Source organism: Anolis sagrei, chromosome 10, assembly GCF_037176765.1.
Source record: "Anolis sagrei isolate rAnoSag1 chromosome 10, rAnoSag1.mat, whole genome shotgun sequence".
Lineage (NCBI taxonomy): Eukaryota > Metazoa > Chordata > Lepidosauria > Squamata > Dactyloidae > Anolis > Anolis sagrei.
This window is the reverse complement of record NC_090030.1, coordinates 17,395,565-17,418,849: the sequence shown is the minus strand read 5'-3', so window position 1 is coordinate 17,418,849 and position 23,285 is coordinate 17,395,565. Positions and strand designations below refer to the sequence as shown.

The following is a 23,285-nucleotide window of genomic DNA, read 5'->3' as shown; positions in this document are numbered from 1 at the left end:
GTAAGGAGCACCAGTTAACAGCCTGACCGCCACACGTTTATTTATTTGTCGTGTCAGAGCAACCAGTCCATTATATTACATTTCTAACAGAACAAAGCAAACTAACAGACAAAATACAAAACTTGTGAATTTGGTAGTTGGTTAAATGCCCTTTGACCAGTATCTGGCCACTTGGAGTGCCTCTGGTGTTGCTGCAAGAAGGTCCTCCATTGTGCATGTAGCAGGGCTCAGGTTGCATTGCAGCAGGTGGTCAGTGGTTTGCTCTTCTCCACACCCGCATGTCATGGATTCCACTTTGTGGCCCCGTTTCTGGAGGTTGGTTCTGCATCTTGTGGTGCCAGAGCGCAGTCTGTTCAGCGCCTTCCAAGTCGCCCAGTCCTCTGTGTACCAAGGGGGGAGTCTCTCATTTGGTATCAGCCATTGGTTCGGTTCTGGGTTTGAGCCTGCCACTTTTGGACTCTCGCTTGCTGAGGTGTTCCACCGAGTGTCGCACGTTGTACCAACTGGAATTTCCAGGCCGTTTTCAAGGGCAGCCCCACGTAGAGTGCATTACAGTAGTCCAATCTAGAGGTGACTAAGGCATGGACCACCCCAGCCAGATCCGCCTTCACTGGGTGTTGGTATATTACATACAATATACCAACACCACTACATTACAAAATTATTATTTCTATATATCGTTATATTGCTATTTATTTATGTATTTAATTAATTCAATTAATAAATAAACAACATATTGTATAAATATATAAACAATAAACATATTGTATAAATTTATATATATATATATACTCCCCAACTCTCCACTCAGTGTTGGGTGATTGTATTTGGGAGCAAGAGTCCAAAAAAAAAAGTAACTTTGCAATCCAAATGATCACAGAATACCTCCCTCCAGCTCCAGCCTAGGACTGAGCATGCGCCATAAGGGTTCATTCCAATCAGTCAATCAAGGCCGTTCTTGACCAATCGGGGAACGCTTTGTCCCGCCCACATCGCTTTAGCGTCGTCGCTGTCGTCAGGCGACGCCGAGCCCCTTTCCTTGAGGCGCCTCGGGCGCGTTGACGCGCATGCGCGTGTCCTTTCGTGCCGTTTAACCCCGCCCCTCGTCTTCTTCTCCTCCCCAAAATGGCGGCGGCCACAAGCGGCGAGGCGGTGGTTTGTGGCGACGGCCCGGCGGGGGGCGGGAAAAGGGGCCACTTGGGGATCCCGGAGGCCGTGTTCGTGGTGAGTAGAGGGCGGGGGAAGGGGGCGAGCGAGAGGCCGAGGAGCCTTTACTCGGAACCGGCTACCGTTGGGCCTGGAAGGCTGTGAGGGGAGGGGGTCCCTTGTGCGCATGCGCAGGGTGTCCACTGTGAAGGCTTGTAGGCCTCAGTCTTCCTTAAGGCCCTACCACACTGCACTGTTGTAATACTGTTGTCCCTCTTTAACTGCTTATTTCATTTCGTGTCAAAAGCATTTCGTGCATAATAATAATAATAATAATAATAATAATTTATTTGTATTCCTGGGTCCTGTTTGAACTTTTCTCCCTGCTTTGAGGCTCCCATTTGGTTCAGTCCATCAAAACAGCATTCCTGTGTGAACTTTCTTACATCTGAGACTATTGCCTTCCCTTGATGTATATTGCCCTGCCTGCGTAAGCTTCCTGGCGGGAAAAAAAGCCAGTGGGATTTTGGACTGCATCAATAAGAGTCTAGTGTCTAGATCCAGGGAAGTCATGCTGCCTTGGTTGGACCACACCTGGAATATTGTGTCCAATTCTGGGCACCACAATTCAAGAGAGATATTGATAAGGTGGACTAAAATGATCAAGGGTCTGGAGAACAAGCCCTATGAGGAGCGGCGTAAAGAGCTGGGCATGTTTAGCCTGAAAAAGAGAAGGCTGAGAGGAGACACGATAGCCATGTATAAATATGTGAGAGGAAGTCATAGGGAGGAGGGAGCAAGCTTGTTTTCTGCCGATGGGATTTTGGCCTGCATCAGTAGAGTTATAGTTTCTATAATAGAAGTATAGTGTCTAGATCAGGGGTCCTCAAACTAAGGCCCGGGGGCCAAATACGGTCCTCCAAGGTCATTTACCCGGCCCTCGCTTAGGGTCTTCCTAAGTTTGTAACAACTTGAAAGCACACAACAACAACAATCCTATCTAATCAGCCAAAAGCAGGCCCACACTTCCCATTGAAATACTAATAAATGTATATTTGTTAAAATTGTTCTTCATTTTAATTATTGTATTGTTTTTAAATGTTTTGCACTACAAAGAAGATATGTGCAGTGTGCATAGGAATTCATTCATGTTTTTCTTTTTTCAAATTATAATCTGGCCCTCCAACAGTTTGAGGGACTGTGACCTGGCCCTCCATTTAGAAAGTTTGTGGACCCCTGGTCTAGATGCAGGGGAGTCATGCTCCCCATGCTCTATTCTGCCTTGGTTGGACCACACCTGGAATATTGTTTCCAGTTCTGGACACCACAGTTGAAGAGAGATATTGACAAGCTGGAATGTGTCCAGAGGAGGGCGACTAAAATGATCAAGGGTCTGGAGAACAAGCCCTATGAGGAGTGGCTTAAAGAGCTGGGCATGTTTATCCTGAAGAAGAGAAGGCTGAGAGGAGACATGATAGCCATGTATAGGTGTGTGAGAGGAAGGCATAGGGAGGAGAGTTTTTAGCTTCCCACAAAAGGGATATTCATTTAGAGCACTACCTAACTATTCCATTTACACTGCCCTTAAGATGAATATATACTAGGGCTAGGTTTGAACAACTTGGTATTATGATGCAAACCGGGCGCTACTGTAACATCCCAAGAAGTGAGAGATTCTGCTGAGAGGAGACATGATGGCCATGTACAAATATATGAGAGGAAGTCATAGGGAGGAGGGAGCAGGCTTGTTTTCTACTTCCCTGGACACTAGGACACGGAACAGTGGCTTCAAACTACAAGAAAGGGGATTCAGTCTGAACATTAGGAAGAACTTCTTGACTGTGAGAGCCGTTCAGTAGTGGAACTCTCTGTTTTAATGGGAGTGTAGTGGAGGCTTCTTTGGAAGCTTTTAAACAAAGGCTGGATGGTCATTTGTCGGGGATGCTTTGAATGCAATTTTCCTGCTTCTTGGCAGGGGGTTGGACTGGATGGCCCATGAGGTCTCTTTCAACTCTATGATTCTATGTGATGGACTGGGTGAGGGCCAAGAAGCTGAGGCTTAATCCGGTCAAGACAGCGGTCCTCGAGGCCAGTCAGGGTATAGAGTAGCAACTTGTGCTCAACGGGTTTACATTTCCCCTGAGGACACAGGCCTGCAATCTGGGGATCCTCCTGGACTCAGCACTGACAGTTGAAGCCCAGGTGTTGGCGGTGGCTGGGAGGGCCTTGTGCAGCAACTGCAACCTCGAAAAGCCTGACTTGGCCACAGTGCTTCATGCCTTAGTTACATCTAGAATGGACTACTGCAATGCACTCTACGTGGGGCTGCCTTTCAAGATGTCTCGGAAACTGCAATTAGCCCAAAGGTCGGCAGCCAGATTACTAAGTGGGGCTAGTTATAGGGAGCATACACCCCCCATTAGTTTATGCAGTTAGTGTTTTCTGAACTCATTTTTAATTGTTTTTATTTGTTATGTATCTTGTTGTATTTTGTGTGTACTGCACTATTGGGTACTTTTCGTGCACCGCTCCGAGTCCCTTCAGGGAGATGGTGGCAGTGTACAAATAAAGTATGTATATACTATATATACATATATATTCTATATATATACACATACACAAACTATCCACACACATACACAACTAGGAAAGACCATCAGCTGTTAATTGCTTCTGCCTTCCCTTCCTTGCAACTTCCATTTGGCATTTTTATTGCTCATTTATTATCTATGTGAGTTGTCTTCCTGCCTGTTCCTCATGGCAGACCCTGCAATTGATTTCATCTCCGTGAAAAGACTAAGGCTATTTATTAATCAAACCTACTCTTCATTTCATATTGCTGTTTACTAATCAAACCTTTTATTCTTCATTAAATCAGGTCCTTGCCCTTTTTTCCCTTCATCATAATAGAGATCTCATTCTTCTCCTTGAAAGGTGTAACTGCCTTGGAGTCTCATTGCTAGATGTCCTTGCAGGAAGTAAACGTTATGACAGGTTTTCTCTACCCGAGGTCATAGCTTTATTTAATGTATTCTAGTTTTATATTAATGCAATGTGACTGCCTTCAAGACATTGACAACTTGCTTAGTTTTAATTCCACTTGTGGCTGTTTGACTTGTTTTAATTATTGTAGGCTTCCTTGTATTTAAATATTTAGATGCTGTAGGTTTTTGATTGCATTATTTTGAATGTTGTGTGCTACTTAGTTTCAATCAAGAGAGCAAAACAGGATATTAATAATAATGTAATAATAATAGTTTTCCTTGAAGTTGCCTCAAAATTATGGTGACCATAAGGCAAACCTATCATGGGTTTTCATGGCAAGATTTGTTCAGATGATATTTGCCTTTGCCTTCCTTTGAAGCTGAGAGACTGCGATTGGCATTGAATAGGAGGCCACCATGGAATGCAGAGATCCTGCTTAAAATCCTAGAGAGTCATTATGACTAGTTAGAGTTGGAGCAATGGTCCAGCTCATGACGAAGCACTGTTTGTAAGGTGTAACGAAGTAATTGATCGTAATGGAGGGTCTGCTAAAAACTCCATGTTTTATTTCTTTATTTAAAGCACTTGGGCTGCTTCAGCAATTTTCATTCTGGAAGGAGCACCTTTTATTAAAATGTTTGAATGAGTGGAGGCTGAGTCATAGCTGAGTTGTAGAACCCTGAATTTCAATCCCTGGATGCTTCAGCAAGATTGAAAAAAACATAGGACAAAGAGTAAGAAAAATCTAATGCTCTGATTAAAGTCAGTTTCATATACCTGCCATGAAGAAGACAGACTTATTTTCAGTTTCTAATGCAGAGTTAGTGCTTTTCAGGATGACTCTCTTTCCTTTGCCTAGATGTGAAGAGTGATTCTAAGTCTGATAGGTTTACCTTGTGTCGCCATAAGTTGGTAACAACCTGAATGTACACAACAACAGCAACAAATATCAAAAGATAAAAGGGCAGCATGAAGTAATCAACTTGACCATTTGAATGAAAAAAATTAAACTTTATGTGCCAATTTCATGAGACTTAGGGAGAAGGCAAAAGGTATGTGACAAGTACTGAAAATGCTTCCAGATGACTGGACATGAAATATTTTATAATATTTATTCACTTATATAAATTGATGAGCATTTGTATTGATGTATTAATTCATAGCACAGCTGGCCTGGTAACGTTAGTGAGGCAAATTGCAGGAATAGACCATCCTTGAATATTGTGGAATGAAACCTGTCTCTTAGGATGCACTTAGGTCAAGTGAAAATTAAACAGAACTTCAAAGTTAGCCATGGGAAATTAACTTTTAATGGGAGATTGCCTCATAATATTTATTCATTGCTGTAGGTATTCCTTGCCTAAGAAAACCATATAAAATTAATGGGATTGCCAAAAATTGACAAGAAACTTGAAGACACATACATTTATGTATTTCAAACATTAATATTTTGCCCTTCTCACCCCAAAGGGGACTCAGGGCGGACTACAACATACAAACGGCAAACATTCCATGCCAGGCTTAAAATAATTATAAAATATACACAAACATTAAAATCAGATGTTTAAAACCATGCTGGCTCCGATTATCGGAGTAGGTTCCCTATTGTACCATTGCACTGCCCAAAGGTTTGGTCCCATCCGGGTCTTTACCATCTTTCTGAAGGACAGAAAGGAGGGGGCTGATCTAATCTCGCCAGAAAGGGAGTTCCATAGCCATGGGGCACTCACTGAGAAGGCCCTCACCCCACCAAATGCGCCTGTGACATTGACGGAGCCAAGAGTAGAGCCTCCCCAGAATATTTTAGTATTTGCAGTGGTTCGTAAAGGAACATGCGTTCGGACAGGTAATTTGGGCCAGGGCCATTTAGGGCTTTATAGGCCAAAGTCAGCACTTTGAATTGTGTCCAGTAGCAAACAGGCAGCCAGTGGAGCTGATGTAACATGGGAGTTGTATGCTCCCTGTACGCCACCCCAGTTATTAACTTGACTGCCTCTCATTGAACTCTTTGAAGCTTCCAAACAGTCTTCAAAGGCAACTCCACATAGAGTGCATTGCAGTTGTCTATCCTGGATATATCATGTGAATATATCTGTAGTGTGTTTGAACTGTGCGTGAGAATGTACAAGTTGGTATGGTGATGGAAGAAGAGCAATGTTTGATCTATTCAAGTAGGATGTGCAACGGTATGCAAATAAATCTTTTCGAGTGAGACTTGCAATTCTCATTTTGGGATATTCATTCAATTAGTACAGTATCTTCCTTCCATGTATTTCTGTTAAGGATTCTGTGCGAATCCCTATTACTGTGTCTTATTTGGTTCTGCTTGTCATCTTCATTTTCTGGTTGTTGAGAATCTATGATCCTTTGAAGAAATCTTTTTTAAATGTCCCCTCAAGTGTGCCATCTCCCTTACTCCCTCGTGGCCTTATTTTTGCTGGAATCCTACATTTTTACAAGCACTCCCATTGATGTTGGGAGACATTAGTCCTTTAAAATACTAATATTTAACTTGTTGATCCATTAAGAGTCATGTCAAAAGAGTTCTGTGTATATTTACATGCTGGGATCATTCATTTTTAATACTGCAGGCATATCTGGCTGGCTATTCTACAAAATTCTCTATATAAGAAACTGCAAAAGGGATGGGAGTGCCCAGTTTATATTTATATTTCCAAAGCTCAATAGACTTGATTTTTACCAGCTCTACATGCAGACTACAGTCTGTAGTAATCAGTTCACTAGCTGAGAAAGCTTCTTAAAACAGGATGAGACAAATAGCCAGCGGCAACTATTAGCTGCAACTGCTGAATCTTCAAAAGCAGCTTACCTTTGAGCATTGGGTGCCCAGAATGATCAAAGAGTGTGACTTTTGGCTTCCTGCCTTGTTTGAGGATGTCCAGGGACATGTGAGTGTCGGCTGTTGGCAGCGAAATGCTGGTGTTCATGAGACCCAGCCTTGTTCCAGCAAGCCAGATTAGGTGCTAGGAATGAGCTCTTTTTTGGGCCGTCTCACCTTTTTGCTAATGAAACCCGCCTTTGGGAGACAAGGAACAGCTCCCCAATTATTGTGTGAGCTTGCACTGTCTACGTAGCACCTACAGTACTCTTGGTGTATTGTAAACATGATGATGTTTTGCAGTTGGTGAGTTTATGCCTCTTTCTCCTAGATTAGGAGAAATTTAGCCCACCTTGGATCCGTGTCTGCTGCCTTGCTTTTAGGTTGCTGGTTCCAGGAATTAGGGAGCCCTTAGATGTCCCAATTTTTCCAACACCATTGCTTCAAAAATCGATCTTTCTTACACCTCTCTCATTTGCTAGCCAGCGAGTGTTATCCAAATAGCTACTGCTTTTTCCTATCTCCATTACTATCTGTTTGCATGTACTGTAGTTTCTCAAGCCCGCCCTTAATTGGGTTTTTATTGATGTTTCTTTTTTCTGGAGATGTGGGCATCAGCAATGTTTGACAAACCAATACTTGGTGCTGTCCCTGCAAAACAGACTGGGCATTCGCCAACTGTCCCAGCTGTTTACTACATAAGCCAAAGATTTTGAAGATATTAACACTTACTCTGTATTTTTACTTGAAGGAAGATGTAGACTCTTTTATGAAACAAGCAGGAAACGAGACTGCAGACATAGTCCTCAAGAGGTTGGATGAACAGTATCAGAAATATAAATTTATGGAACTTAACCTTGCCCAGAAGAAAAGGAGGTGGGTATTATATGGTGATTTTTTTATAATAAACAATTCTGAAGTTTACATTGCAACCCCCTAAATCAGTGTTTCTTAACCTGGGGGTCAGCACCCCCCAGGGGGTTTCAGAGGGGTCGCCAAAGACCATCAGAAAACATATATGAAGACCTCTCCACCTCTCCTCTTCCTTTTTTGGAAACATGGCAAATCCTCTCAGCAAAAGCCCTCCTCTGTTATTAGCCAGCCTCTCAGCCAAGGGGAAGGCTGTTTCTGAGACTTCAAGCAGGGAGGGGAGAGCAGGTGTGCTCAGTGCACGGCAATGTGGTGCACATGTATGGGGAAAAGAGAGCATGCGGGGCTGGAGGGAGGCTCGCACCGGCAAGTCCCTTCAAGTCATGGGGGTTCTGTGTGAGAAGTTTGGCCTAATTCTATCATTGGTGGGGTCAAAATGCTCTTTGATTATAGGTGAACTATAAATCCCAGGAACTAGAACTCCCAAATTACAAAATCAACCCTCCCCAACCCCACCAGTATTCAAATTTGGGTGCATTGGGTATTTGTGCCAAATTTGGTCCAGTGATTGAAAATACATCCTGCATATCAGATATTTACATGATGATTCGTAACAGTAGCAAACTTACAGTTATGAAGTAGCAACAAAAATAATTTTATGGCAACATGAAGAACTGTATTAAGGCGTCGCAGCATTAGGAAGGTTGAGAAACATAGCCCTAAATCATTATACAGCTTGGGAAGAAAAGAGAAAGTTACCCTACAGAAGAACTGCCCACAGAGTTTATGGCTGAGTTAACTCCATTCCTATTTCCAGAATGAAATAACTTGATAGCAGCACTTCTATTTTGTTTTTGCTTCCAAATATAAAGCAGACTGGATTGTTTAGTAAACTTTGTGAAAGGAATCCTTTTTTTTTTGTCTGTCTTTTAATCACAGGTTAAAAAATCAGATTCCAGAAATTAAGCAGACATTAGAAATCTTAAAGCACATGCAAAAGAAAAAGGTGAGTAGTTTTGACTGTTCATTTCTGAGTACACAATTGTTAGCAAGGAACTGTTGGAAGTTAAGTGTAATTTAATTCCTTTGAATAAAGTAATTGTTTTGAATTAGGGGGTGAGGTATGGGATGATGAATTGTAGTTGTTGTATGTTGTCTGCCTCCCCAAATTTGGCTCCATCTGTTGGAGAATGCAACCTCTCAAGCCTTCTCTATGTAATGTTTGTCTGTGGTGTAATAATATTTTATTAGTATGTCATTTTGTAACCTGAAGTGTATGTCTTGTTTTTAGTTTGCATTTACCTTGTATCTTTGTACTGCAGCAGTGTTAGGGGCTGCAATCATGTGATGGTTTAGGATAGGGCCCCTCAAACTTTTTAAATAGAGGGCCAGGTCACAGTCCATCAAACTGTTGGAGGACCAGATTATAATTTGAAAAAAAAACATGAATGAATACCCATGCACACTGCACATACCTTATTTGTAGTGCAAAAAACACTGAAAAACAATACAATAATTGAAATGAAGAACAGTTTTAACAAATATAAACTTATTAGTATTTCAGTGGAAAGTGTGTGCCTGCTTTAGGTTGATGAGATAGGGTTGTTGTGTGCTTTTAAGTCGTTTCAGACTTAGGTTGACCCTGAGCGAGGGCCGGGTAAATGATCTTGGAGGGCCATATCCGGTCCCCAGGCCTTTGTTTGAGGACCCCCAGTTTAGGATGTTCAGCTTTAAAAAGGAATTACAGTTAAAAATGTCAGTTGAGCCTTGAGCCTATTAGAAATCAGTTGAGCTTTGAGCCGTGTTCGAGAAAGTCTGTTGGAGCTAGAAGTCTTTTAGTGTGCAGAAATTAATGCTAGAAGTAGTCAATTATTACAAGCTAGTCAGTATTTTCTTAAAAATGAAGTTTTATTGAGGTGGGCTGTGTGGAGCATCATAGTTCGTGAAGAAACCGTTAAAGTTGATATGTTTTAAGATATAAACTCTCCTAACGTTTTTTGAAGTATTTTAACCCTCAAAATAAATGTGCCTGTATTGAATGCAAGAAATAATAAGTAACGGACATTGTTATTTTAAAAGAAGTCTGCCTGAGTCTTTGCATGTCTAAAGCATCAAATAAACTCAAGGAATACTCTCAAACTCTGCTACCCCTGCTGGGCTGCAATCCTATCAGGTCGTGAGCCATCCATTATCCCCAATACCATCCTGATCCATTGGGTTACATGCAACTTCTGCCATCTGCCCAGAGAAGAAAACTCTGAGTAATAATTTCTAATAACTAATAACCCATGTTGAAATGTTTTCTGTCCTTTCCAAAGGAATCTACAAACCTAATGGAAACCAGATTTTTATTGGCAGATAACCTCTATTGTAAAGCTTCAGTACCTCCTACAGACAAAGTCTGTCTCTGGTTGGGGGTAAGTAATTGTTGAGTAAGTATATACTTCTAGAATTAAAACCATCCATCCTGGTACTTGTTTTATTCTAGTCGTTAGTTTGGCCAGATGGAATTGTGAGGTCTGAGTGGTTGTGTATTCTTTGTAGAACTTCCATGTGGCTTCTTCTGTCTTGTGTATCAGATGTATGCATTTTCTGCTTGTCTTCTGTGGACCTGGAATTACTTTTTCCAGTCAGTGACAAACACCTGGAGGTATAGAGGTGGGACTCTGAACAAGTTTTGCAAAGATTTTGAATGGATAAACATTTTTCTCCAAACTATAGCTCAGTTGAGTAATTGAAAGGGACCCACCCATGTGCTCCCTGTTCCTTCCGTTTCATTTAATTTCTTGTGTCGTTTTGACCAATTTGAAATCAGAATTACCAACTGTGCCTGACTTCTGAATTGGCATTGGGACACACGTTAATTCATAACTTCCACATATGGTTTGGAAAATATAGTTTGCCAGCATGGATATGGTTGATACCAGAAATGGAAAAAAAACATACAGTTTGGTTCAGAGCTGTAGTGGATAATTTGATTTGAGCCATATTGTTTTATGTTGTTACAATGTTATGTGATGTTTTTGTTCGCACCTGCTCTTGTGTAATTTCTGATCAGTTGGAATGTCACAAGAAAACAAGTGATGAAATGCTAGCTAGGATCAGATGGAAACAGGATAATTGCTGGACACTTTGCTCTGAACTCTATCCTGTTTGTGGCAGTTCTAGAAAAGGGAAAACTATTGTTGTGGTCTCAAATAAAATATCAATGGATATCTATCTTTTACATTTTAACAAAAATCTGGGTGAAAATCAGAACCAGACTGGGCACTTTAGAGATGCTTTTCGTTTTGCTTTATAAGTTTGAAACTATTAAAAAAACTTATCCCATTTAAATTTGGTTCTTAGGCCAATGTAATGTTGGAGTACGATATAGATGAGGCCCAGGCATTGCTAGAAAAGAATCTCTCCACAGCCACAAGAAACCTGGAGTCTCTAGAGGAAGACCTGGATTTTCTTAGGGATCAATTCACTACTACAGAAGTCAGTATCCTTTTAACAATCTAGATCAAACCATTGTGTTGTATATAGCTTTGCTCATCCCTTGTGTTAATCTGTTTGCTGATACCATTGAGAAAGAGAACCGTTTGTCGAGAAGGTTAATATTGTTTCAGCTGTTGGAGAAAATGAGGGCTTTAATGCCTGAGCTCCCCTGCTGATAAACTTTTAAACCAGTGTATCTCAACCTAGGTGTTGGGACCACTGGGGAGGTCATGAGGGGTTTCAGAGGGGTTGCCAAAGACCATCAGAAAAGACAGATTTCTCTGCCTGCTTCTCTTCCTTTTTGGAAAAAGACGGCAAATCCTCCCATCAAAAGCCCCCCTCCTTCTGTGATTGGTTGGCCTCTCAGCCAAGGCAAGGCTGTTTCTGAGACTCCAAACAGGGAGGGGAGAGCAGGTTGACAGTGTGGTACACATGCATGGGCGAGGGGGAGTGTGCAAGGCTGGAAGGAGGCTTGCGCCAGAAAGTCCATTCAAAGCAGGGCAGAAAGTGCCCGCGTGACATGGGACTGAGAGTGGTCCAGCAGCATCCCATCATTGTTTGGTTTCACAATGCTCTCTGGGTGTAGGTGAACTACATCTCCCCTGAATCACTGTCAATTCCTCCCAAATCCCTCCATTATTTTCTGTTGGTCTTGGGATTTCTGTGTGGGAAGTTTGGCCAAATTCTATCGTTGGTAGCGTTCAAGGGACTCTTTAATTGTAGGTTAACTATAAATCCCAGCAACTGCAACTCACAAATGACACAATCAATCCCTCTCAACCTCACCAATATTCAAATTTGGGCATATCAGGGTTTTGTGCCAAATTTCATCCAGTGAATGAAAATAATTCTGCATATCAGATATTTACATTATGATTCATAACAGTAGCAAAATTACAATTATGAAGTAGCAACAAAAAAAATTATGGTCGGGTGTCACCACAACATGAGGAACTGTATTAAGGGGTCTCTGCATTAGGAAGGTTAAGAACCACTGCTTTAAACCTTGTCTTTGGGCTGCCATTTCTGCTGGCATGGCATAGTGTTGCTCACTACAAATTTCCACCGCATTCACCCTTCCTCTGTACAAATGCTGGGTATGAAAACAACAATGTGAAATATTCACAAAGCAAACTTGTTGTGTTAACTCTTTGAAATGGGCGAAATAACACAAGGATAGAAGCTGGTACTTTCACTGTACATAGAACAATGGTTTCCTTAACCGTACTTCCAGATATGGCTAGGGTTTATAATTGGGATGTAAAGCGAAGGAACAAGGACGACCCATCCAAAAGCAAAGCATAGTTCTGCCAGTTTTAAAAAACAGCTCTGATTTTCAAAGTATTTTTTTATTTTTAAAATGGCCCCTTTCTGGTTCATCTTTCAACAGACTGTTTAATTTAATTGCTTTCTTTGAGAACATAAACACCTAAAATAATGATGAGCTGCTCCTTATTTATTTGCAAGCTGTATTCAGTTCCATGCATGCGACATGAAATTATGGCCGGTTGGGGAAAGGAGGCCCAAGGGATTCGGCTTTATCGGCCTTAGAAACAAATCTGCAACAGGGAGAACCTTACCAGAGGGTTTGTCTGAAAAGGTAAGGTGCATTTTGGACTTTTGAGACTAGGACATTTCAGCAGGGGTTGCTTAATCTTCTTGGCCAGAAAGCATAATCTGTTAGTAGAATGAAGAAGTTTGTGTCCATTGCACTCCTGCCCTTTTGATATTGCTGTTCAAACAATTCCCAATTCCGTTCACAGTGTAGCTTTAGGTACCTCACACAAACATGGCAGCCTATGAAAAAAGGATGAAACTGTTGAAAAAAACTGAGACCTATATATGGTCTCCCTCAGTCCTATGTTACCATAACATCTTGTTTATTTGTCTGAAATTGGGGAGTGTTTGGATACCGATCCCCTGCTGCATTTGGTCAACACACTTGCCGTCCTTTCTGTCTCGTTCGGATGTCTTAATGCTTGCAAAGTCACTCTGTGAAACCTGCAATTAAACACGGATGGTGTATTTGAGCCTTGCTCCCATTGCTAACAAGTGGAACCTTATTCCCATGTTACTTATTATGAAGCTTTGCAAAAGTGTTACCTTGACACCTCTCGATTTCTGTTTATTTTTTGAAACGGCGCTGCACACCTTACGGCCAAAATTAGCAGCATTGCTGGCAAGGCAAGGTTCACTTCGGAATTAAAAGCAAATGTTAACTGTGTTCTAGTTTCATGTCACAAATAATTCCTGTAAAGTTTTTTGTACTTTTATTTCATTATATTAAAGACAGTGAAACTTGAAATGCTTCTGGCAGAAACCTCTTGTGCCTCTTTCTTTTCAGCAGCAGGACATCTAAAGCTGTCACACATTTCTTGTATTTTTCAGTGCGATGGAAGATAATATTGATACTCCTAAAATGCCAAAGCGTGTGTTCTTGTCAAAGGGTATTTAAAGAAAAATAAATAATGGCCAAAATCCAGGGCTTGCTTCTTCATAACTGGACTTATATCTGCAAGAACAACAATTGGGCAGCAAAAGGCATCTTCACAATTCATAAATGGGGTTTCTTAGCATTTCTGCTGTATAACTAAATATGATTGACCCTTTAACCCAGTGTTTCTCAAACTGCTCCTCCAGGTGTTTTGGACTTCAGCTCCTAGAAATCCCAGCTAGCTTACCAGCTGTTGGGTATTGTGGAAGCTGAAGTCCAAAAAACATCTGGAGGCGCACAATTTGAGAAACACTGCTTTAATAAACAGATTCAAGTAAAACAGTGGTTCCCAACCTGTGATCCGTGGACCACCAGTGGTCGACAAAAACTAAAATATGGTCCATGGTGTCACTGTTACTATACCATTGCAACGAGAGTGACTGGTCTCGCGAAACCTCTTATAGTGCTGAGGCTTATTAAATATGGTTTTCTGTGGGCAAGCAGATGGCGACTACTGGATGGCATATTTCTGTAACAGAAACTAGAACTGATGTGGTCTATCCAATGCAATTTTCTGAATCGACACCCCAAATAACCAAACCGAATCTAAAGTTGACCCAAAAACTGATTTGTATAGATGTTGGAGAGTGTTCCAGAAGGGTTGCCAAAAACTGTCAGAATATGCAGATCTCTCTGCCTATCTTTCTCTTCCTTTTTGAAAACAGATAGCGAATTCTCCCACCAAAAGCCCCCCTCCTTCTGTGATTGGCTGGCCTCTCAGCCAAGGGGAGGGCTGTTTCTGAGACTCCAAACAGGGAGAGGAGAGCAGGTGTGCTCGGCGCATGACAGTGTGGTACACATGCATGGGCGAGGGAGAGTGTGCAAGACTGGAAGGAGGCTCGCGCCAGTGAGTCCATTCAAAGTAGGGCTGAAGTGCCTGCGCGACATGGGACTGAGAGTGGTCCAGCAGCATCCCATTGTTGTTTGGGTTCCTAGTGCTCTCTGGATGTACGTGAACTACATCTCCCCTGAATCACTGTCAATTCCTCCCAAATCTCAGCAACTACAACTCCCAAATGACACAATCACCCCAACCCCACCAGTATTCAGATTTAGGCGTATCAGGTATTTGTGCCAAATTTCATCCAGTGAACGAAAATGCATCTTGCATATCAGATATTTACATTACAATTCATAACAATAGAAAAATGACAGTTATGAAGTAGCAATGAAAAAAATTATGGTTGGGTTCACATCAACATAAGGAACTGTATTAATGGGCCACGGCATTTGGAAATTTGAGAACTACTGCTTTAAACCTTGTCTTTGGGCTGCCATTTCTGCTGGCATGGCAGTGTTGCTAAAGTAGCCCCTTGTTAAAAAAAGATTGGCAACCACTGAAGTAAAAGAACAATAAAACACACCCCTGTACTCAAACTTATATTGTAGATCAGGGGTTCAAACTCACTTTCATCAAAGGCTATGTCAGCCTTATGGTTGCCTTCTAAGGACCATTGAATCCATGGACTGAGAATCTGTGGATACACAGATCCAACTATAAAGTTTTTTCCCCCTAGTGGTCAGTTCTCTAGTTTGGGTAAACACTAAATGACAACGCAGGGCCTTGTTGGACGCATGTGATCTGGATGGCACATATCATTTCCCAGAATCCCTGTCACCACATTTGTATAGGTTTTTCCTCATCCTTCAAGGTTGAAATATTGTACAATGAATCTTCATAACAGGGACAACCATTTAAACTAAAATATATTAGTATTTTCTAGCTCTCTTCCCTTTGGTCTCACCTGCCACTGGAATGTTTGAATCATAGAGTTGGAAGAGATCTCTTGGGCCGCCCTGTCCAACCCTTTGCTAAGAAGCAGGAAAATCTCATTCAAAGCACCCTGCCAGATGGCCATCCAGCCTCTGTTTAAAAACCTCCAAAGGCGGAGCCTCCACCACACTCTGGGACAGAGTTCCACTGCTAAACAGCTCTAATAGGAAGTTCTTCCTAATGTTCAGGTGGAATCTCCTTTCCTGTAGTTTGAAGCCAGTCCGCGTACTAGTCTCCAGGGCAGCAGAAAACAAGCTTGCTCCCTCCTCCCTATGACTTCCCCCTCACATTTATACACTGTCTTCATCATGTCTCCTCTTAGCCTTCTCTTCTGCAGGCTAAACATGCCCAGCTCTTTAAGCTGCTCCTTACAGTGCTTGTTCTCCAGACCCTTGTTCATTTCAGTCTGCCTCCTCTGGACACCATACAGCTTGTCAACATCTCCCTTCAATTGCGGTGCCAGAATTGGACACAGTGTGATTCCAGGTGTGGTCTGACCAAGGCAGAGTGGAGTATCTTGCATTTGTCCCTGTTGAACTTCCTTTGGTAGTTTGGACACGTCTCACTTATCTGTGAAGATCATTTTGAATTCTGCTCTTGTCTTCTGGAGTATTGGCTATCCCTCCCAATGTGGTGTTTTCTGCAAACTTAATTATCATGTTGCCAACCCTTCATTTAAGTCATTAATAATGATGTTGAACAGAATTGGGCCCCGGACAGAACCCTACAGCTCTCCACTCATCACTTCTTTCTAGGATGAAGAGGAAGCATTGGTGAGCACCTGTTGGGTTCATTCACTTAACCAATTACAGATCCACCTAACCGTAGTTTTGCTTATCCCATATTGGACTAGTTTGTTTGCCAGATGGTAATGAGGGACCTCGTCGAAGGAAGGAAGGCCTTCCCGAGATCCAGATACGCTCCATCCACAGCGTTCCCTGCATCTACTCAGTTTGAAACTCCATCGAAAATAGAGACCAGACAAGACTTCTTTCTCCCACCCAGGACATCATTCCACAGATATATAAACCTGATTTTCCTAGTTTCCAACAGACTTCACGACCTCTGTAGATGCCTGCCATAGATGCAGGCAAAACATCAGGAGAGAATGCTTCTGGAACATGGCCATACAGCCCGGAAAACACACAACAACCCAGTGATTCTGGCCATGAAAACCTTTGACAATACATCATTCCATACTTTGTAAGGGATTACCTTGGCAGCCATATTGGAATATTTACTATGTTGGCTCCTTTTGCACAAAAACGTGTTGAAACAGACAAAAGCAGATTTCTGCACAAAGTTAAAAACACCAGTGGATACCATTATAAACAGTGTGTATGTTTATTATTTACCCGACTCTGTCTTAAGTTTGCTGGATACAGAGCTACTAAATGGCTTGATAAAAAAAAGGCAAGAGGAAGAAATTAACAAAAAGAAATCGAGGATATTTTTCCCCTCTTTACAAGTTTTGAATGTCACAGGATAACCATTTTTGCTAGATACAAGCATAATTTTTTTTTCATTCACGCACAGCTAAAAACAGCATATTATTGTCACATTTTCATTACAGTGCATACAACAGAAAGCTAGGAAAGAAGTGTACAATAGAATGTCTTTTCGTTTTTAAAACCTGGAGTTTGAGGAACTTTGAATCCAACATGCAGGCTGCGGTTGTGGGATTTGTGTCTTGTCCGGTTTTGTTTTGTTTCTTCCAGAAAGCAACCAAAGCAAAGAAAGAAGCTTCCTTTATTTTACAGCCAGCCTCACCTTTCAGCTTGCAGTAGTCAAAACGCTAAAGCCAGTTACGAAAATGAGGCTTTCATCTTACAAAGTTTTTGTACAGAAGGATTTCCCCCCTTGTCTTTTATATATAAGCTGCCTAAAAATATAAGGCAATATAAAAAAAGAATACATCACCAGGTTTCATCAGAATTATGGCCTATATCCAATTGTTAATCCCATCTGTAATAAACCCATTGAAATAAATAGGATTGACCTAAGTCTTAATTAACCATTTAGCAGCGGACTGAGTGGGTTTGCAGTAGCTAGGACTAGAAATTCGATTTAGGCCTCTAGATCAGTGTTTCTCAAATTGGGGGGTCACCAGGGGGTGCCAGAGGGATTGCGAAAGACCATCAGAAAACACTGTATTGTCGAAGGCTTTCATGGCCGGAATCACTAGGCTGTTGTAGGTTTTTTCGGGCTATATGGCCATGTTTAGAGGCATTCTCTCCTGACGTTTCGCCTGCATCTATGGCAAACACCCTCAGAGGTAGTGAAAGAAACTACAACCCAGAAAAAACAGTATTTTCTGGGTTGTAGTTTCTTTCGGGCTATATGGCCATGTTTAGAGGCATTCTCTCCTGACGTTTCACCTGCATCTATGGCAAGCATCCTCAGAGGTAGTGAGGTCTGTTGGAACTAGGAAAACAGACCTCACTACCTCTGAGGATGCTTGCCATAGATGCAGGTGAAACGTCAGGAGAGAATGCCTCTAGAACATGGCCATATAGCCCGAAAGAAACCTACAACAACCCAGTGATTCTGGCCATGAAAGCCTTTGACAATACACAGCATTTTCTATTGATCATGGGGTTTTCTGTGGGAATTTTGGCCCAATTCTAAAATTGGTTGGGTTCAGAATGCACTTTGATTGTAGATGAACTATAAATCCCAGCAACTACAACTCCCAAATATCAAGGTCTATTTTGCCCAAACTCCATTTGGGCATATTGAGTATTTGTGCCAAGTTTGGTCCAGATCCATCTTTGTTTGAGTCCACATCTCTGGATGTAGGCGAACTACAACTTCAAAACTCAAGGTCAATGCCCACCATTGTATTTTCTCTTGGTCATGGGAGTTCTGTGTGCCAAGTTTGGTTCAATTCCATAATGGGTGGAGTTCAGCGTGCTCCTTGATTGTAAGTGAACTATAAATCCCAGCAACTACAACTTCCAAATGACAAAATCAATCCTCCCAACCCCACCAATATTCAAATTTGGGCACATCAGGTATTCGTGGTCCAGTGAATGAAAATGAATTCACTGCGTTTACATTACAATTCATAACAGTAGCAAAATTACAGTTATGAAGCAGCAACTACAATAATGTTATGGTTGGGGGTCACCACAGCATGAGGAACTGTATTAAGGGGTCACGGCATTAGGAAGGTTGAGAAACACTGCTCTAGATTGACATCTAAGGATGTTATGTCTCCTATATATTGTACTTTCTGTTCTAATTGCAACGCATTATACGCTACAAATTAAAAGGCTCCAGATACAAGCAAATGTTCCTAGTTGGTTTTATCGTCTGACACAGGATGTCATTCCGAACTATACTTACAGTAAAAAGAAGATAATAGAGAACAGAGGAATGAATATGTAATGTGATGTAAAATGTCCTGGAATCCTTCACATTGAATGTGTTTGCCAAAGTGTTGATCAAAGGACAGAACAAATCTCCCAAAAGGTCTCAATCCATTTTGGAATTTGGAAAAGCCAAGTTAGTGCTTGGCGAATGTTTTCAGGTGTGTATGGAAGGATCATTACCTTCTCCAGGAGTACACATTTGCTTCTAGGCTTAAGTCCAGCTGCTAAACCTGGACTTGAGAAAAGTGGATCAATAGGATTTCCATAAGTGAGGATGTGCCACACAGCAATCAATCTTCAGTGGGCCTTCTCTAGTTGACTACCAATTGGATTCAGGCCTTAATACATTATCTGAAATGTTTGCATTGGAAATAATGGATAAATTCAGATTTCCTACTACGCCCGGTGGCGCAATGGGTTAAACCCTTGTGCTGGCAGGAGTGCTGACCGAAAGGTCAGCGGTTCAAATCCGGGGAGCGGGGTGAGCTCCCATCTGTCAGCTCCAGCTTCCCATGTGCGGACATGAGAGAATCCTCACCCAGGATGGTAAAACATCCGAGTGTCCCCTGGGCAATGTCCTTGCAGACTGCCAATTTTGAAGCAACTTGCTGTTTCTCAAGTCGCTCCTGACATGAAAAAAAAAACCTACCTCTAACACAGAAGGAAAATGACTGAAATGGAAACTATGGAAGATTTTTAATCCCTCCCTGAAGAGGATGTAATTGAGATATATGCACTGCTGATGTGCTTAAGGAATGGAAAAATTCCAGTTTTCGTCCTAAACAATTCATAGGAATGGCTCCCAAGATCACACTTGGACCTACTTTTAAATAGAAAGAGAAATGGCTGGCATACTTGCAGGAGATCCCAAGCCTGAGTCTGTATTTTCCATTAAAGAGGGTTTCCTTGCCCTCGCCTTCAGATACCTGATGGCTAGTTGCCTTCAACATTGTGGCCCAAACTCAAGTGAGAATTGGCCAAATTGTGAAGGAAATTACAGCGTTATCTGATTGGTGAACAATTGCTCTCTTGGCCATTTAATTCAGATTCAGGTATTCCTTATCACTCAAGAGTTAAATTCAATGTACCGTGTGTGTGTGGGTGCGTGCATATGTATGTATGTGTGTATGTATGTGTGTGTGTATGTATATATGTATGTGTGTGTGTATATGTGTGTGTGTGTATATATATATATATATATATATATATATACACACACATACATACACACACACATTCTCCCCTAAGATCTAACTTAGTCATGGTCCTGGATCTCATCCTTTTGGTGCCAATGAGCACTAGAATGACGTCCATCCATATATATATATATATAGAGAGAGAGAGAGAGAGAGAGAGAGAGAGAGAGCGGGCTATATATATGGATTACACTCTAGTCTCATTGGCACCAAAGGCCAAAAGTGCTCTAGAATGAGCACTAGAATGCAATCCATGCACACACACATATACACGAGTGTGTGTGTGTATGGATTGCAGTACACACATATATGCACACATATACACTAGCCATCCCCTGCTCCGTGTTGCTGTGGCCCAGTCTGTGTATATGTGTTTTGTGTGTATATATATGTATATGTGTGTATGTATTTGTGTATATGTGTAAATACGTTGCTTTGCCCATGCCTTATAATGTATTTTTTATTTTTTGGATTTTAAAGTCTCTTCCGCTGTGTTTTTTTTTTTATGAGTGGTGGTCACTCCTTGGCCTCATAGGTGTATTGTGTCCAAATTTGGTGTCAATTCTCCCAGTAGTTTTTTAGTTACGTTAATCCCACAAACGAACATTTGATAGATAGATAGATAGATAGATAGATAGATAGATAGATAGATAGAAGGATTGCATTCTAGTGCTCATTGGCACCAAAGGCCAAAAGGATGGGATCCAAACTCTGACCGTAACTAAGAAAGATCTTAAGGAAGGCATAATATATTTTTATAATGGTGAAAAATATACAAATGTTGGGAAACCCAAAAGGAGGAATGCTATGTCGGAGGATTCCCAGATTCTTCACCCCAGTTTTCATTGAATTTGGACCGATATGTTGTACAACATTTAAAGAGTACATGGAGCAGTATGTTGAGGCACAGACAAGGAACCTACATTGACAGTTTTGTTCTTTCCAAAAACACAATCACACTTCCAGCCAGGATCAATGGTGATGTTTGAGTTATCACGCTCTTCAAACACCAGGTGGAAATAGCTATTTAAAAATGGCAACAATCTCCTTCCGACTCCAATATCTTCACAATGGGTTGGTGTAAGTTTTCCGGGCTGTATGGCCATGTTCCAGAAGCATTATCTCCCGATGTTTCGCTCCCATCTATGGCATGCATCTTCAGAGGTTGTGAGGTGTGTTGGAAACTAGGCAAGTGAGAACTCTTATCTTTTAGAGGCAAGTGAAAATGTTGCAATTGTCCACCTTGATTAGCATTGAATGGCCTTGCAGCTTCAAAGCTGCAAGGAATCAATCAGGGCCACCTAACATCTTCCAACAAAGGATCCCCAGGCAGCAACCAGCCAAGCGTTGAAGCTGCAAGGCCATTAAATGCTGAGCCCCTGGTTAAACCCTTGTTCTGGCAGGACTGAAGACCAAAAGGTCGGGCATTCGAATCTGGGGAGAGTGTGGATGAGCTCCCTCTGTCAGCACCAGCTCCCCATGTGGGAACATTAGAGAAGCTTCCCACAAGGATGGTAAAACATCAAAACATCCGGGTGTCTCCTGGGCAACGTCCTTTCAGATGGCCAATTCTCTCGCACCAGAAGCGACATGCATTTTCTCAAGTCGTTCCTAACATAAAAAAAAAATTAAATGCTAATCAAAATGGCCAATTGCAACATTCACACTTGCCTCCAAAAGACAATAGTTCTCTCTCACCCTGTACATTCCTCAGATATATAAACCTCATTTGCCTGTTTCCAACAGACCTCACAACCTCTGAGGATGCCTGCCATAGATGTGGGTGAAACGTTAGGAGAGAATGCTTCTGGAATATGGCCATACAGCTCGGAAAACTCACAGCAACCCAGTGATTCTGGCCATGAAACAACACATTGTTAAATTGGTTGGATACAAGACTCTGGTAGAAAATTGAGATGAATTCTGATTTTCCTTGGCTATGAGGCCCTAGTTTTATTTTCGGCACAACTGAAATATGCTCATGTTATACTTCCACTGCATTTGCCATTCATTGTAAGTCAGTCAAAACCCAAGCTATATCTGGCATATGCATTTATATGTCTATTTTTTAAAAAATAAGTTATGGTTTTGGTAGACAGCAGATAAGTAAACTGCAAAATCAGCTATTGGATTAACTTGCATAAATAAAAATAACTAGCACTGCCCTTTCCCTTGATATCAACATGCTTTTGAGTCCATCTCCTAGAATCTGAAAGAGCATTTCATCCCAAATCCAAACTCTCCTGTGATAATGGTTGTCGTATAATTATGTCATGGCTGTTTTAAGAAAACGAAGCGAAGTGTGGACGTATATCTGAAGGTGCACAGACTGATCTTGTTTAGATATCGGGTGCCACGCAAAGAAGCCCTTTCCTGGTTCTGCATCTCAAACTTGGTCCATCCGGTGCCATCCCCATGAGGAGGGAAGGATCTAAAGTGGACTCATTCCAAAAACAAGGCCTCAGAAGTGTAATTTTCGTCCCAGGAATTCAACCTTGCTTCAAACACATGGCTTTCGTGCTCCAAACAACCCAACCACATGATGGTCTACACAGGTAAACACTAAAGCTGCCCAGATCCATCTCATATCTAATCCTACTTTCAAAACAACATTCTTGGATTATTGTAGGTTTTTCGGGCTGTATGGCCATTCTTCCTTGTTCCTCTACACAACTTTTCTACAACTTTCCTCCAACATGTTCTGCAGGTTGCAATGAAATACACAAAGAACAAACTTTACTTGTCAGTCTATTGCTTTGCCTTTGAATGACTCTCCCGAACTTGTTAAAATTGTCACTCGTGATGAAAATCCTTCGAGATGCATTCTCTCACTTTCCTTCCCTGAATCATAAAATCCTAGAGACCTCGAGGGCCATCCAGTCCAACCCCATTCTGCCGAAGAGCAGGAAAATCGCCTTCAAAGCACCCCCGACAGATGGCCATCCAGCCTCTGTTTCAAAGCCTCCAAAGGAGGAGCCTCCACCACACTTTGGGACAGAGAGTTCCACTGCTGAACAGTTTAAAAACAACCTTAAAGATTGCCCCCAGGTTGCTGAATTCACACTTCAACGACTGAGAATTTTCCCAGAGCCTTTACAGTAAAATTAGAAATTGGAGGCATTTC

The 23,285-nt window shown here is 41.7% G+C and overlaps 1 protein-coding gene across 2 annotated transcripts; it reads left to right on the top strand.

The window, feature by feature from the left end:
- The first annotated feature begins 1,087 nt into the window (after nucleotides 1-1,087).
- Nucleotides 1,088-13,628, top strand: VBP1 (VHL binding protein 1). 2 transcript variants are annotated; one of them, XM_060756224.2, is made up of 6 exons: nucleotides 1,088-1,224; nucleotides 7,722-7,846; nucleotides 8,780-8,846; nucleotides 10,159-10,257; nucleotides 11,189-11,327; nucleotides 12,558-13,628. In XM_060756224.2, the coding sequence occupies exons 1-6, from the start codon at nucleotides 1,126-1,128 to the stop codon at nucleotides 12,626-12,628; spliced, it is 600 nt and encodes a 199-aa protein (XP_060612207.2). In that variant the 5' UTR covers nucleotides 1,088-1,125; the 3' UTR covers nucleotides 12,629-13,628. The 2 variants fall into 2 exon arrangements, with proteins under 2 accessions (XP_060612207.2, XP_060612209.2); XM_060756226.2 differs by having other exon boundaries at nucleotides 1,095-1,224; nucleotides 7,726-7,846.
- Nucleotides 13,629-23,285: the final 9,657 nt, after the last annotated feature.